Raw genomic sequence first — 16,273 nt, 5'->3', positions numbered from 1 at the left:
CTAACTTGATGTATAGCTTATGAATACAAAATTCTAGACAACACTGTTTTACAAATTTATTTGAAATAATACATGAATATAGTGTGCAAAATCATAGGAGCAACATCATGTAGACGTAGACATGTCAGGTGCTGAAATTTATTGTTGTGATTCTTAAACAGAAACACACTCTATTTAGTAACATTAAAAGCTATGTTGTAAATGTTCACAGCAAAAGTAGCCATAAATCTAACATATCTGCTCTACTTTAGATAGATGGAGGGAAAAAGTAAAGTGCAAATGTTGCACCTACAGTAAGTGCAAAGTTTGTCCCCACCATAAAAGATTTCTTATGGCAAAATAAAATCTTTTAAAATACGCAGCATAGGAGACCAAAAAAATTTAAAAATAAAATGGTGATACCACAAAAGCACCATTCTTTTGGGATAATGCAATGCTACTCATGAATTTAATCCTGGGCTGTTAACTAGACTCCAGGCAGTTCTACAAGTCTTTTCTTTTACTGGGAAGGGAACCACACCTGAAATAAGTTATTAATGTGATCTTCCCAAACAGACAACCATCTTGCTACATATAGTATACACTATTGCTGTCCACTTTGCCACACATTCTGGTAACTTGTTGGCACTGGGCAGTTCTTATATTATGTCAGAAAATCCCAGCTCCCAGATTTGTAGTTAACTACATAGTTTGTGCAATATGTATTAATCAGCAATAAGAATCAAAGTATAAACAGATGTTACATGTTTTAAAATTCCCCTTTTGTGCATCTTTTAAAAAATAAACATTTATACAAAGCTCCTCTTCTTCCTACTATTTTTAGCACCACAGGATATCCATTTTTCAAGCCTATTACACCTGATAGACATATATGTAGTTTGGAAGAAAAATAAGGCAATTTGGTTTTAAAATGTTGATAGTTTTTAGCTTGCTTAATCTTCTACTGTAATAAGCAAATCCTCATTCCTAACGACTCACTGCTGCCGGTATTGTATGGTCACACCTTCACAACAAATCATGAAATCTTGATCAAGTCTTCTACCGTCAGGTACTTGCAGAATGATTCCAATTTACTGTTATTGTGAACCCTGTAAATGAAAAGCAGACATTCCAATGACAGCTCAGACTGAAAGTGAGATATACAGGGTCAATCTGGTCATGGAAATTACTACTACATTTGGATCTATTTCAGCACAGCCACAAAAACCAGCTGTGGGCTTGTTGTAACAACCTGCAGGTGATCTTACGATGTTTATTTGAATAACACTATCTTGGATCCAATGCAAAGAATGTGCTCTTTGCAACTGGGTAAAGTGCCCAGCTCAGTTTTCCTTTGCTGGGTAACACAAAAAACACTCCCATTTCCCAAGGTCATTGTTAACCTTGGCCAGAATGTACTAAACACAGCATATTTTATAGGTTCTTGTGGGCCAGTGGTAAAGAATTATTTTCAGCAGGATAGCCTCTGAAGGGGCAGAGCTTTGGCTTGTCTGTCATCACTGGAGTAGATGTAAAACAACAGTTGCAAATCAAATCTAATCTATCCTGGCTTTAACTGGTTTGTGGCTCCATCTATTACTGAGAAATCATTCTCTCTTGTCAGCATCAGCAGCGTAAAAATGAAGTGCCAACATTAACAGAGTGGAGACAGACACTTAAGAGTATGTACTGAAGTGGAGAAAACAAAAACACTGCAATAAAGCTGTATATGCTATCACTGTCCAAATACTGGTGGTTGGGTGGCTTCTGAAGTATCATTTGGTAGAAGAAAATGTTTTCATAGGTCTCAATGATCCATAAATGTACAAAATTTGCCATTGCTAATTACAGCTGTGTTTACTATTCTTTCCCCTTCCTCTGATGTCAACAGCTGCAGCATGGAATGGGAAAAGAAACTGAAACAGCTCAGCTGGAGACTGAGATTTTGCTGTTATCCCCCAATCCCATTTTCATATGATATTAACAGACAAGGAAGGAAATTGCCAAATGGCATCTCTATGAAAAAAGGAAAAGTCAGCTCTGAATCTGCACCTCAGAATCAAATATTACACAGGAGGGGTTTATGTTCTGGCTGTCTTAATTAGCTTGCACCCCACTGTCATGATATAGTCTATATGAACTCCCAAGTACTAAGATGTGTTATTAAATGTCAGTAGAGGAAAACATACTGAATTTGTTCGTTTCCGTTTCCAGCAGTCAGGATTTAAACGCTTTTGTTCTTCAGCCAAGGCCTTGGCTTCCAATGTGTACATCCGTCTTTCTTCATTTTTCATTTTCTTCCACCTGTCACCAAGTATCACACTTATGGCTCTGAGAAAGAAATATTTGTAAAATATTTAATGAAGGAATCCAATTGAATATTTTCTAGTGTCCATTTTCTTTCTGATGACAGCATAGACAGAAATTGGATGTGAGAAAAAGCTCAAGCAATTATTGATATCGCCCTTTTCCATTTTGAGTACAATTTTTTAAACTGTTCTATAACACTATGGTTATACAAACAGTATCTGTTAACGCCCTGTGTGCCAACATTTTAGAATTACTGTTCTGGAGACATTTTTAAATACTAGAAAGCCATTCTTCTGCAAATATGGCTGAATGGCATTAGATAATCACTGACGTGGCAAAAATCATAGATTTTGGAAAGATACATGCTATTTAAAGTGCATAAAGGATTACCTAAAAGACACTTCTAGGTGGTTCAAGAACAGACTATAAAAACATGTACACCAATGAAAAAAACTAGCACCCATGCAAACTCTGGCACCGTGGTGAACAGTTAAGCCTTCATAATATGCTATAGAGTTCCTATTAATGTACTACAGAGTAAATACAACTCTATTTGACTAGTTTATACTTACTTTCCAGTTCTCCTAGTGCATTGTTTATGAATGCAAAATTTTATACATTTTAGTCTTAAAACTAGATGCTGTTAATTGAAAGACAGCATCATCAATAAGCTCAGTGTCTAACTCGTTTGCTCAAATAAGAAAACAATACAAAAGTAACCTAGGTAGGTTATTTCCTTTACAGGTTTACTTCAAAGTAAGTTCCATTTTGTTCACCAACCCTTATTCCCAGATAAGTGTACAGAGAGCTGTACCCTAAAATTAGTTATGATATGTAGCACACAGTACATTGCAGGTTTTAATGATGTTTTATGTATGCCACATCATTCACCACTAGCAAACAAGTAGGGTATAATTCTGATCCTAAAGAGAATAGGAGGAAAGCAGTATTATTATTATTTGTATGTTCTACAATAAAGAAATCAACCATCATAAGGTCCTCATGCATACAGAACAGTGACTATACTCCACCATTTGAAGTACAACCCACCAGAATTTTTTCTGTCAAACAGTAAGTACAATTTATGCAGGAACTTTGTGCAGTAGTTGATGCTTACAGTCATACACAGATATGAAAGTAACAGAATCAAAGGTAAGCTTAGAAAGTTGCTCTGAAAATCTGCCAAAAATTAAGTGTCTGAGACCCCCCCCCCCCTTCATTGGTACATTACCTCCTTAACAGAAAATACTATTCCTTTATTTTAAATGTGTTCCTCTAAGGGGGAAAAATACCCTTTGTGTAGAGAACACATCTTTTGAAGATTCCTATAATCATGGAAGTATGTAGCTAGATTGGCTTATTAGCACCTGTCAATACTGGGAATATCAAATGTGATTGTCATATTTGATATGCCCATTAATTATGGTACATGTGGTAATTTTGTTCTGACTTCCCGTTCTATCATTCAAAATGCAAAACCACTAAAATAGAGGCAGTAGATTTTAGAAATAGCAGTCTGGTTCAGATCTAACGTTCTTTATTCAACAAAATCATTAGAATGAGGAACAGGTGCTTCCTCTGCCCCTCCTTTAGAGGTGGCTTCCTCATTTGTTAAATCTGTTCCCTATGAGATCCAAAACAGAAACAATGCCTATAACCTAGATTACAAACTGTGATTTGATCCTGGTTTGCAATAATGGTTTGTAAGGCCTGTAGGGAAATGTTATCATGGTTTTTTGCGGTAGAACTGTTATGTCTGATCCAGGTAACTAATATCTGAATTTGTCTTTTTGAATCATTTTGAAAAACATGCAATGATATTTCCATCAGCAGACTCCTATGAGGTTCTGGTGAACATAAGGACAAGAAACTGTCTAAAAATAAAGCTTTATCATTTATCAGGCCAACAGAATTTGCACAGAAATCTCTATCTGAACCCCTTACACATGAAACATAAATAAAATTAAAAACACACATATTGATACCTGTTATCTTTTCCTGGATACATCTGAGTATATTCCACTCTGTACTTTTTGGCAAAGAGCATGAAGGCATTCATTGGTCTTTTGCATTTGTTGGGAGAAGTGGCACTCACAGTACTTGCAGTCCCTGAGCTGTGGCTTTTGCCAGCTTTGCTATGCAAAGAATTCTGCGATGACTGAGCAGGCCCACAGTTTGTGCTGCATTCTGATCTTTCAAAATCTTGACTTCCTGATCCTCCACAAGATAAAGAAGCACGACGCTGACGAGCCATACTACTTAACACGTAGACTGCAGAGGAATCCATTGGTGTAAAATCATAACTGAAATGGAAATAGCACTTTAGAGTACATTACAGTTTTTGCTTCTAAAATCAAGATTTACTGTAAAGTGCAGCTTAACAGAAGGTTACAAGGGAAATATCTGCATACCTTTCTACTGGAAGCTCAAAATCTGATAATATATTAGCACAACAATTACAATGGATAAGATACAGAATATTTCAATAATGCATTCATATGGTTTAATATTAAAAGGACTTGTAATTGGAATTTTATTTATTCAGCTTAGAATTGGTAGCCTTCCACCCCCTAGTGGAATAGGTTTGATAATTCTACCATTTTTATTGATACTACTGGTAGAGCATTGATATTTAGTCTATCATGAGTATAGAAGAGAGAAATGCCCTTTCTAAATTACATAAAATTAATATCCAGGACTACATATTTGTCATTTTCTAAACATTTACATATCACAGATGCAGACATTCAGAGGAAAGATGTTTTATTTTTTAAAATGGCAACTCAATCTATAAAAAAACCAAGAGCTTAGAAAAGCATGCAGAAAGGAACACTTCTGTCTACTGTATGAATTACCTTTTGAATGTATCAAAAACACCTGAATCATCAAAATTAATGGCATCGGGATGTCCAGGAGGTAGACAAACATCTCCAATATGCATTTCACAACACGGAATACCATGCTGAACCACAGTCAGGCTTGGATAAAAAGATGACCAACCTGAATGAAAAAGATCAGATAAATTATCCACCTATTTAGTTACAGAGCATCCTCATTTCCTAGAAACAATAAGCACAAATAATTTATTAAAAACTGGATTTTAGCTAACAGTCTTATTTGCAGCACAAGCCATGTATCTTTGCTTCAGCTTGTTCAGGTGGGATAAGTGGTGTTTAGAACTGCTAGCTTCCTGTTAGCTGTTTAATTAATGTACCTACAACTACACATTTACAATAAGAAATGACACACAGAGAATTTGCCCAACAATATATACACAAGGCACCACTTACATGAGAAAGGGGAAGGAAGCAATAATTTTAAAAGATCAGCATTTTCTTCAGATGTAAGCAAATACACATCTGCCTGTGTCACTATTTTAATTTTTCATTTTAAACTCGCTGGTAATCCCATTAACTAATGTGAAATGAATGGAAGGTCTATTAGAATACTTCACTGAGGGGATGCAGTCTCCTGATCCATCTGGGAATACGCCAAGGGGAGCATTCCACTGCCTGCCATTACAATTGCAGGGAATTGTGTGGGCAGGGTGGGGAGAGAAGGCGTGTTCTCTTGTGTCTACTCTTGAGTATGGGAAGGGGACTATGACCCCACCTCTGATAACCTTATGGGATGGGGAGATGAAGTCTGCAGGGAAACAAGTTGCCTGGGGAGGATGCCAGGCTTCGGCGAATGGGGCGGCATAGAAATGTTTTAATAATAAATAAATAAATTCCCCTGCTCACCACCATGGTTCACAGCATATTTCACTGGTGCCACAACTGGGAATAAGCTGTTCTGCTTGACTTCCTGGGGAGAAAGCTAAGCACAGCAGCTTATTCCACCACCACCTGCATCACCGACAAGCTGATGGGAAGAGGGGAAACCTCACTATTCCTGTTGGGTTCCATAATATACCTTCAGAAGGCCCCTACCCCCACTATGCTTGAATGTCTTCTGGGCACATGGGAATTTTAGGCATTGCTAAAATTCCCAAGGGGTTTAGCATCTTGTATGGACATGCTTTCGGTGTTGCTTATCGATTAAACAACAGAAAGTTAACTCAAGAACAAATCATACAATAGCCAGAGTGATTGAATTCAGACCTCACACCAACAGCTTATGAATATTGAGCATTTGTAGGTCATTTATTCAAGCCAGAATTGTTTGGCATTCCCATAAATCATGGATTAATTAACCTACATTTTGCAATATGTAAATCATGTCATTCATTGCAGTCTCATATGTAATGCTTTCAATCCTATCAAAACTGCTTTGATTCCTTGAAAACCTGCTGTATTTGCAAAATAGGAAGACTACTATAAACAAGAGAAATGTAGTGCAAGCCACTTAAAATAGATTGCTATAAGACACTATTACTGTTTGTTGAAAAATTTACAGGATTTAGTATAACTGTTAATGGGCATTCCTTGGTAATTCTATGGTAAGTAATGGCTTGGATCTGGAGTGTCCCTTCTACTAGTGGAAGAATTACTTCCATACATGGAAGGGACTGAATTCCAGTAGGCACTCCTGCTGAAGGAAGGATGGGAGGCAATTTTCAATTTTATCCTTCCCCTTTGCAGTCCGTTTTACCATTTCTTATGCTAGATGATTCCTCAAAGCTCTGGAGCAGCCTCTCTGGGAAACAGGGGAAATAATCTTCTCCCACAGTTTTCCTGCTTCCTCCAGTAAGTTCTGCTTATGAGACTTCTGAATCTGTCCCATATAACTACAGGAACTTAAAAGAATTCCTTGCCTACGATAAAGCTTTGGAATATAGAAAAAATGAAGATGGTGTCTTCTGGGAATGACTATGGAAGTTTCAAGTCAATAAAGATGTTGCATTTGAATTACTAGAATATACTATAAAGTGATGTTCCAGTTTTTCCTTCATATGTTTTAATGTCCATAGTAAGTCTACTACAACAAAAAATCTTACCTTTATTTTTAACATAGAAAGGATGATCTAGTCTACACTCTACAGTAAGCAAGCCATCTGCCACTGTGCCAGGATCAAAAGTCAGTTTTAGTACTGACTCACCAAAGGAAACACTTTCTTCATGAGATATCAACTTCAGTCCATCAGAACCATATCCCTGTATAAACAGGAGAGCTTTTAAGATGTTGAACTTAAACCTATGTTCAACCAACCTATGGACATGGCAACCACTTTAATTCTAAAACAAGTAAAAAAGTGGTTAATTTACTTAGGAGTAAACAGCTAATTTCCCTCCCCATACAGAATTTCATGGCTGTGCCACTATTGTTTAAAAAATTGTCCCCCTACTTTCAGTCACTGCCTGCTACATACAACATTACCCCCAAGCAGAAGGTTTTTGTGCAAACTATTGCTGACGTATGAAGCAATGATTCAGAATAGGAGTTTTCCCTTCACAACACTCACCATGTAATTTACCTCCTGTTTGTCTGCCTTGGAGAAGTTGCAGTTGCTCCTGAGTGAGTAACCAAGAAGCAAAGCACACTCACCTACCTTTTCCTGCTCACACTGTCATCTTTGTGGACTGCCATTCCCCAAAAATGGAACACAAAATATCTCCCTCATCCCAGTCTCTTTCAAGCATGGTACAATTACAATTTAATCAACAGAAGCAACTGACAAAGTATTAGAGTCAGAGTTTCCATTTACAGAACAATGTGGAGAGCACAAAACTTACTTTATAAGTACCCACTGAATCCTCAGATTCATTTTTACAGCCTTTAGACCTTGCAAAATCTTCAACATCCTTCCATTCTTTATTGCGTCCTTTGTGAAAGCATAAACGTGTTCCTAATGGTTTTAAGAAAGAAATGTGATGTCACCAAAAAGATAAGCCTGATGCCTAAACCCTGCTATTTATAGTACTTTACTTTATGGTAATTTACCTTTAAGGAAACAATGCCAAACAGTTGGAGGCCAAGAGTGGCACCATCCCAGATCATCATCATCCGACAGTGATGACATGCAGAAAATGCCAGATTCTGATTCACTATTTGTCTATTGAGGAAACAAAACCATGTGATGGTTTCTGAAGAAATAGTTCTATGACAGGTTATGCAAATGTTACCTCACTGGATTCCTTGGAAGAGGAAGCTGCCTGACTTCTTATATTTTACTTAACCATACCCATCACTTTCTCCATTATTCTTAATTTTTGTAACTTTTGCAGTCTCCATACTTCTGTCCAAGGAACAAATCCTTCACAAACCATTCACTCAGTTCCATCTTTAAGAACAGACATAATCTGTCATGCTTCCCAACTCCCTTTCATTTGCAATTCAAACCCACAAGTGCAAGCTCTTATGTGAATTCTGCCCATCTTTTTTCTTTCAACTGATTTGTTTTTAACCCTAGCCTAAAACAGTGAGCATTGCAAAGATCAGACTTTCCTAGTTCATTCTGTAACTTTCTTTGATTGGATGCTTTTCACACCATGTAAAAAAGAAAAATCACATAGATTGCACTAAACAAGTAAAAAAATGTAAATATATAGCTTGCAAAATGAAGCCATTTCCATTTCTAAAAACACATCTCTAGGTATTCAATTACTTCAGCTTCTGCAACTTACCCTTTCATGTCTGATTGGTGTTTCATCAATGTGATGCTTAGGAAAACCAGAATCAGTCTGAGAGGATTCTGGTGGCGGCCGTGCATAGGAATGTAAACTTTTGCTTGTAGCTATTAGGTGAACAGGAGATGATCTAAAAAAGATTTTTTAAGTATATATAAGCAAGTTTTAATCAAAAAAGGGGACACTGTAATTTATTAGCAATTCTGTCAGAATATGCAAGACTGCTTTAGTTATTACTTAAGAAGACCCAACCCAGTGGCCCCTGGGAAGTCATGTTCAATGCCTCCTCTCCTCTCCACATATTTTGGAAAAGAAACAAATATGAGACTGACAAAAGCTGCAAGCAGCTCAACCAGCTTTTAATCTATTAGATTAAATACACACAATTCCTGGAGCATGGAGAGAGCATCACTCTAAACTTCAGAAGTTCTACCAGGCTGACCTCTGGATAGCTGCTAAAGAGGAAAGGTTTTTTTATGAAGAGAGGAAGCCTAAAAAGGTATGCTGGACTTGGCAAAAAGTTTTTAACTTAGCATACTACTGCAAAGGAAAGGAAAGTCCTTAAATTCCCAATAGTCCTTATGCCAGCTGTTACTGAAACACAGGTTCAAGTGCACAGACCTTTTAACGACAGTGCACTTACAGGCAGGACAGCTAAGAAGCTTGCTCCAGCTTCCTGCTACCTTCCTTTCTATTGAGGAAAGGACACAAAGCAATAGTTCTGATTTTAGTGCCTTCAAAAGCTAGTGGAGGTGACAGTATTCCAGCTGAGCTATTCAAAATCTTAAAAGACGATGTAGTAAAAGTGCTACACTCACTATGCCAGCAAACTTGGAAAACTCAACAGTGGCCACAGGATTGGAAAAGGTCAGTTTACATTCTGATCCCAAAGAAAGGCAATGCCAAAGAATGTTCAAACTATCGCACCATTGCACTCATTTCACATGCTAGCAAAGTTATGCTCAAAATCCTACAAGCTAGGCTCCAGCAGTATGTGGACCAAGAACTACCAGAAGTACAGGCAGGATTTCGAAGAGGGAGCAGAACTAGAGATCAAATTGCCAACATACGCTGGATCATGGAGAAAGCTAGGGAGTTCCAGAAAAACATCTACTTCAGCTTCACTGACTATGCTAAAGCCTTTGATTGTGTGGATCACAACAAATTGTGGCAAGTGCTTAAAGAGATGGGAGTACCAGACCATCTTATTTGTCTCTTGAGAAACCTATATGCGGGTCAAGAAGGAACAGTGAGAACTGGACACGGAACCACTGATTGGTTCAAAATTGAGAAAGGCATTCGACAAGGCTGTATACTGTCACCCTGCCTATTTAACTTATATGCAGAGCACATCATGAGAAAGGCGGGGCTAGATGAATCACCAGTTGGAATTAAGATTGCAGGGAGAAATATCAACAACCTCAGATATGCAGATGATACCACTCTCATGGCAGAAAGTGAAGAGGAGCTAAAGAGCCTCTTGATGCGGGTGAAGGAGGAGAGCGCAAAAGTTGGCTTGAAACTCAACATTAAGAAAACTAAGATCGTGGCATTGGTCCTATCACTTACTGGCAAATAGATGGGGAAGAAATGGAGGTAGTGACAGATTTTATTTTCCTGGGCTCCAAGATCACCGCAGACGGGGACTGCAGCCAAGAAATTTAAAGATGCTTGCTCCTGGGGAGGAAAGCTATGGCAAATCTAGACAGCATACTGAAAAGCAGAGACACCACCCTGCCAACAAAAGTGCGTACAGTCAAGGCTATGGTTTTCCCAGTTGCAATGTACGGCTGTGAAAGCTGGACCATAAGGAAGGCTGAGTGCCAAAGGATTGAGGCCTTTGAATTGTGGTGCTGGAGCAGTCTCCTGCAAGTCCCTTGGACCGCAAGGCGATCAAACCTGTCAGTCCTAGAGGAGATCAACCGACTGCTTTTTAGAAGGCCAGATACTGAAGACAAAACTCAAATACTTTGGCCACCTAATGAGAAGGAAGGACTCCCTGGAGAAGAGCCTAATGCTGGGAACGATAGATGGCAAAAGAAGAAGGGGACGGCAGAGAATGAGGTGGCTAGATGGAGTCACTGAAGCAGCTGGTGTGAGCTTAGGTGGACTCCGGGAGATGGTGGACAGGAAGGCCTGAAGGAATGTTGTCCATGGGGTCGCGATGGGTCGGACACAACTTCCTCTGAACTTAATCCTCTGAACAGCATAATCCTCCGAACTTGGAAGATTATAGATATCCAATGCAGAGTCAGAGGGGTGCAGAAGCAAAGACAGCTTATTTCTAACTGCCAGGCTTTGTATGGGGAGGGAAGAAGGCGGAATTGCTGGTCTTCCCTCCCAGTAAAACACCCCCCAAATCCCTTCTCTGAAGTCACCTTTGCAACCCTGGGAAAGCACCCAGTGCAGTTCTTTCCACACTGGTTGCAAGGGAAGGAGGGTGCTCTGAGCAGAGTCCCAACTCAATGATTTTCCTGATGTCAGAGCTGGGAATTCTAAGAAATCCTGTGACTAAACCATTGTGTTCTTAAGTAATTTATAAAACATTGAAGTGATATGAGTTCCATACAAGCAAGTTGTTCTATTTCTCATTCTAGCACTGCAGAGAAATTATCATTACCTAAGCTCCTTCTGACACAGGAATGAAATAAGTGGTTATCTAAAGATAATATGGCTAAGAAAGAAGATTCCAACTATTGTATCAGAAAAGGAGCACTAACTTTGAAAGGAAATATGGTCGTTTTCCCAGCTTTAATGCAAAACATGGATTTTCAAACTTTCCACTTGAAATGGGAAGCATTCTCAGTATGTCATACCTGTTATAAAAAGAACATTGCATGAGAGGACTTTGTGGACTAGTAGCTATATTTGCCAATTCAGTCAACCAGTTCACTCCATTCTCACAAGTATAAGAACTTTCTGAATTGTTGCTTGAGGTATGCTGGTTCCACAAAGGCCTAGAATATTCCTGATGGGAGACATCAGCACTTAGCTGGAAAAGTGCAGGTGGTGTAGAATCAGTGTGAACAGCCTGCAGTTCAGGAAGATCATCTGCAAATAAATCAGAAGTCAAAAGTGATTCCCATGTACAAACCAGCACGACACAAATTTGGATTAAGCTGAGGTAGGATAGTTTTGATAAATTGTGCCCCCAGGGAAAAAAATAAAAATGCCAATTCCTTAGACAACTTCAAAAAAGCTAAAGAAGTATTTACCAAGCTCCATGTGCTCATCACAGGATGCATATCCAGGAGAAGATGGGAGGGTCTCATTACACTTTAGTAATTCCAATGATTCATTCATCCCTGAAGTTCTCTTGTCCACCACTAATAAAAGCTTCTGTACTGCATTAGGCATTTGATTAGTCTTTACTTCCCAAACCATTGTAGGATGCTTCAAATTATCTGACTTAAGCAGAAATAAACAAAACGTATTAATTCACTCTGCTGCCATAACTACTATATAAGTAGTAAGATCCAGATCCACCAACAAGTCACCAAAGATGTATTTGCCAATTTGAAACACATACAACTCCCACCCCCAGAGGAACTCTTTAAAACTCACATCTCTAAATACAGTACAATGCGGACTGAGCAAGCTCAGTGGCTATAGAATGCTGAAGATCTGTCAGAAATGGGAAAATGATAGAGTAGTTGCACGGCATATTCTGGAAGAGAGGGTGCTTGGCTTAACACTCTGACGAGGACAACTATCCAATTTTAAACAAGATGTGATTAAAAGAGTTGTCCATGATTTCAGCTGTAATTACAAAGTTGTGACAGAGAGCTATTCCACACCTTAATGTACTATACAACATGTAAATATGTAGATAATTATATGCTTACATACATACACTCCAGATAGTACAATATTATGGGTCCTGACTATTAATGACTGAAAGGTCAAGTTTATAGTTTATACAGCAAATACACCTCTGGCCCTCAACCATAATCTGTAGAGTGCAGTAGGCTGCTTGAAAACAGGGATGTTTGCCATCCATTTTAAGACTTATTTTTTCTGAGAATATGTTACATTTTGCAGGCACATCTATTGCCTAAAACCATGTGGAATAGACATGAATAAGGCTTCTCTATCATGCCACTTAGAGAGAGGTACATCTCTAACAGCTGTTAAGTACTTTCTACCTTAAGTCTTTCAATCAAGTGAAAAGAATAAAGGCAATAAGGATCTTTAATTACACTCTACACAATAAAATAAAATGGTGATCCACAACATCATACAGAATTTGCCCATTTGTCTATTAGCCATAGCAGTGATAGTATATAACTGTGTCCTACAAAAACTACTAAGTGGCTAAATAAGTCTGGCTCTTCAATATTCCATTATGAAAAAGTTGGATACAAGTATATACATGCATATCAAAACACAGGGATTGCTAAGTCAGACATACCTATTCCCTTTCAGTCCTCAATTCAGGAGACACAAGTTGTACAGTATGGAAGAAGTCAGGGGTGCCAAGTCTATATTGGCTGGTGAATTTGATGCCACGATTGATCCTTCCCCGCTTCTACCCAAAGCAGTTTTGCAACTTACAAAAACAAGCAAGGATTTAATGAAATAATATGACCTGGTTCATAATGCCAATTCATGGGTTATGTAACCCACAGACAGGTGATGGTCAGTGGGACCAATTGAATGCACTGTGTCTTGGGCACTTCTCATTCTCAGTTAACAATTTGTGATTGCCCCATTCATAGTTTGTTAGTATTACTTCCAAATCCAGACACCGTGGGTTGTTAATCCAACAAACAACCATGTGTAAATGTTGGGTTACATTCAGAGTGTCAGAGTTCAAGCATTATGTTAAGAGTAAGTTGTTCATTTAATTCACTTGCTTGGCTCAGCTCCACCCGTTGGTGGACAAATAATTGGCATTATGTGTAAACCAATTTAATGTGCTATTACATGATGTTACAAAAAGATAACTCAAAGAAAGGATGCTTGTAGGAACCATTCCAGTGCCTTAGATTACTGTTCTGATGTTGCCTTAACGCTTATCACATAAGTCTTTTATAAATAATAAGTTTTGACATTTCCTATAAAATATATAAATCATGGCCTCAGTATTGTATTTTTAAAAAATACTGAGAATCATATGCCCATACACAATATGAGTTTGTACAAGCTGCTATTAAATCCACACAATGAATACCCTGACCAACTAAATCTGGCAGGCTTCTTTCTTGATGGCATTCTGGAAATAAGCAAAAACTTTGCAGTTTTTCTATATTCATTAAATGTAAAAAACAAAGCAAAATCGGCATAAGACAGTAACAGGAGAAACATCAATAATTTTAAAAGGTGCCATTCAGTAGAGATTGTGTGATAGTAACGTAATGGTTCACATGTACTCTGAATATGCTCTGAAAACACATAACCTCATGCCAAAGATATTTGTATGTTTCACTGAGCCAGCGATTGCTCAGGGCTCCCCGTCATACAGACATCCTTAAAAGCGACTATTGTGCTAGAAGTAGCCCTTGTTAACCGCCCAACCATTCCAGGAAGTAGCCACAGATACGTTTTGTAGCTACACAGCATGCTAAGCAGAAAGCAGCCCTGCATAGCTGTGGTTCCTTGACACTTGGCACTGTTATACAAGAGAGGAAGGCCTAGTTCTTGCTGCCCCTGCCAGAGCCGCCTGCCTCCGGATTGGTGCCAGGCAAGCACCACCCCGTTCCCACCACGCCAGGTCGCGCGAGGCGGGGAAGAGCCCTACGGGCCGGGCAGGCGCGCGCGCGCCCCCCACGCTTGCCAAGTTTCAGTCACGCGCTCAGCGAGGGAGGAGGACGGTTGCAGTCACGCGCAGAAGCACGAGCCCCGGGGCGCTGATTGGTACCTTTAACAGAGGGAGGGGGAAGGAAGGGCCGGAGCTGCCAAAGCCACTCCAGCGAACCTTCTCCCTCTTCCTCCCTTCTGGGTCACGTGCCCGATGCCTGGCACAGGCCCTTGTTTATAAACTTTTTCCTCTCAGGACAAGGCGCATGCGCCTAAAGGCCCATTCATTCAGAACTGCGTAACAACAACAAGCGAGGGAGATGGGGGAGGGGTCCGTACCCCAAAGCCGAGAGAAAAATGCTCAAGACTCGAAATTTGGCCCATCCAGTCAGGCGGCTCACAGCAGACCGCGATGAGGAAACGCTCCCCCCCAAAAAGAAAAACCCAATGAGAAAGAAAGCCGAAGTAAAACTCTCTTAGCAGCTCTTGTCCGTATGACACCTGGCGGTATACGGTGCCAGGTATGAACTTCGCTTTGCTTGGCGAAGGGGCGAGTAAGGAATCCTTCCATGGCGTGCCGAGCCCCCGCTTTTTTCCTCCCTCTTCTTTCTTCTCCCTCTCTCCGTTGTATAAAATGAGGATCAAAACGACCCACCCTCCCTCCTTCCCATTTATCATAACGGACGCTGGGCGAGGAAAAAAGGAAAGCTGAAACAAACTGTTTCCTGATCATCGCCAACTTCCACTCTCTCAGTGACTCGAAAACTTCTGAGGTACTTACCAAACCCGTCGCCATTACAAGAGTCTCTTTAGCTTTTCCTTTTTTTTTCTCCACCACCCTCCCTTTCCTCTTTTCCTGAAAGCCCCACCCAATGTCTATTAAGTTTGGACTTTTAGTGGCTGGGACGGACGCCCGTCACATGTCTCATTCTGCTCATTGGATAATTGCCGTGCCTGTCACCAGATGTCTATAGAAAACTCAGTTGTTTTGATGAACTTCGTGCATTTGATTGGACAGAATGCTAAGCCAGTTATGATAAACGAAACTTCGAAAATTAGACTTTGTCCGCCTCCCAAGCCGTAAAGGGTTATGGGAGTTGTTGTTTTTTCTCCTTAGAAAAGTGCTCAGTAGAGAGCTGGTGAACAACAGTTCCCAGAAAGCTCTCGGTCGTTGGTAAACAAGAATCTTAGGGACACGTGTATTTGTACCACCAAGCAGGATGTGGCCCTAGGTGGACTAGTTGACATAAGTGTAGTAAGTATGAAGCGCTTTAGGCCACCCCACGATTTTCAGAAAAAGAGAGACTGATAGGAAGAGAGAGGTCTTGACACCACTGTAGATAATACTACGAGAAAATCAATTAGCCAGGAGTGGGCAGAAGGTACATCTCCAGATGTTTGCGACTTCAGTTCCCAAAAGCTCCTGCCAGCTTAGCCAATGGCCATTGATCCTAGAAACTGAAGTCCATCTGGAGAGCTCTTTTCTGCCCACCCCGGTAGTAAGGCATTAAAGGGCTACTGTTTCACCTAGAGTGTTTGTGAGCTGCTGTCATTGCAACAACTTCATTTAGAAATTGCAGGAAAAGTTGTTGAGGATAAGACTGAAGTCCTATACATGTCCGCTTAAGGTGGTATTGATAGATAAGCTAGGAACTTGATCATTCTCCATTATTTCC

At 39.6% G+C, this 16,273-nt stretch overlaps 1 protein-coding gene across 2 annotated transcripts; it reads right to left on the bottom strand.

Moving 5' to 3' along the window:
- Positions 1–43: 43 nt before the first annotated feature.
- HBP1 (HMG-box transcription factor 1) lies at positions 44–15,445 on the bottom strand. 2 transcript variants are annotated; one of them, XM_044423289.1, is made up of 11 exons: positions 15,379–15,445; positions 12,074–12,266; positions 11,675–11,909; positions 8,856–8,988; positions 8,173–8,284; positions 7,965–8,077; positions 7,229–7,385; positions 5,145–5,289; positions 4,275–4,592; positions 2,169–2,310; positions 44–1,088 (listed from the first exon to the last, which is right to left on the bottom strand). In XM_044423289.1, exons 1-11 carry the CDS (start codon positions 15,391–15,393, stop codon positions 1,077–1,079), a joined length of 1,575 nt encoding a protein of 524 aa, XP_044279224.1. In that variant the 5' UTR covers positions 15,394–15,445; the 3' UTR covers positions 44–1,076. The 2 variants fall into 2 exon arrangements, with proteins under 2 accessions (XP_044279224.1, XP_044279225.1); XM_044423290.1 differs by lacking the exon at positions 15,379–15,445 and adding an exon at positions 13,270–14,556.
- Between the last annotated feature and the right edge of the window lie 828 nt (positions 15,446–16,273).

The sequence above is a fragment of the Varanus komodoensis genome, unplaced genomic scaffold (assembly GCF_004798865.1).
Source record: "Varanus komodoensis strain SLA01 unplaced genomic scaffold, ASM479886v1 scaffold13_3, whole genome shotgun sequence".
Classification (NCBI taxonomy): domain Eukaryota; kingdom Metazoa; phylum Chordata; class Lepidosauria; order Squamata; family Varanidae; genus Varanus; species Varanus komodoensis.
Note: the sequence above shows the minus strand (reverse complement) of the source record. Positions and strands in the feature narration are given on the sequence as shown.

What these genes read in the sequence shown, in the direction of transcription:
- HBP1 (XM_044423289.1), bottom strand. An exon ending in CAATGTTCTTTTTATAACAG is followed by an intron (nt 8,989 to 11,674) that starts GTATGACATACT and finishes AATCTTTTTTAG; the next exon opens with ATCATCTCCTGTTCACCTAA. An exon ending in ATTCAGTGGGTACTTATAAA is followed by an intron (nt 7,386 to 7,964) that starts GTAAGTTTTGTG and finishes CTGTTTATACAG; the next exon opens with GGATATGGTTCTGATGGACT.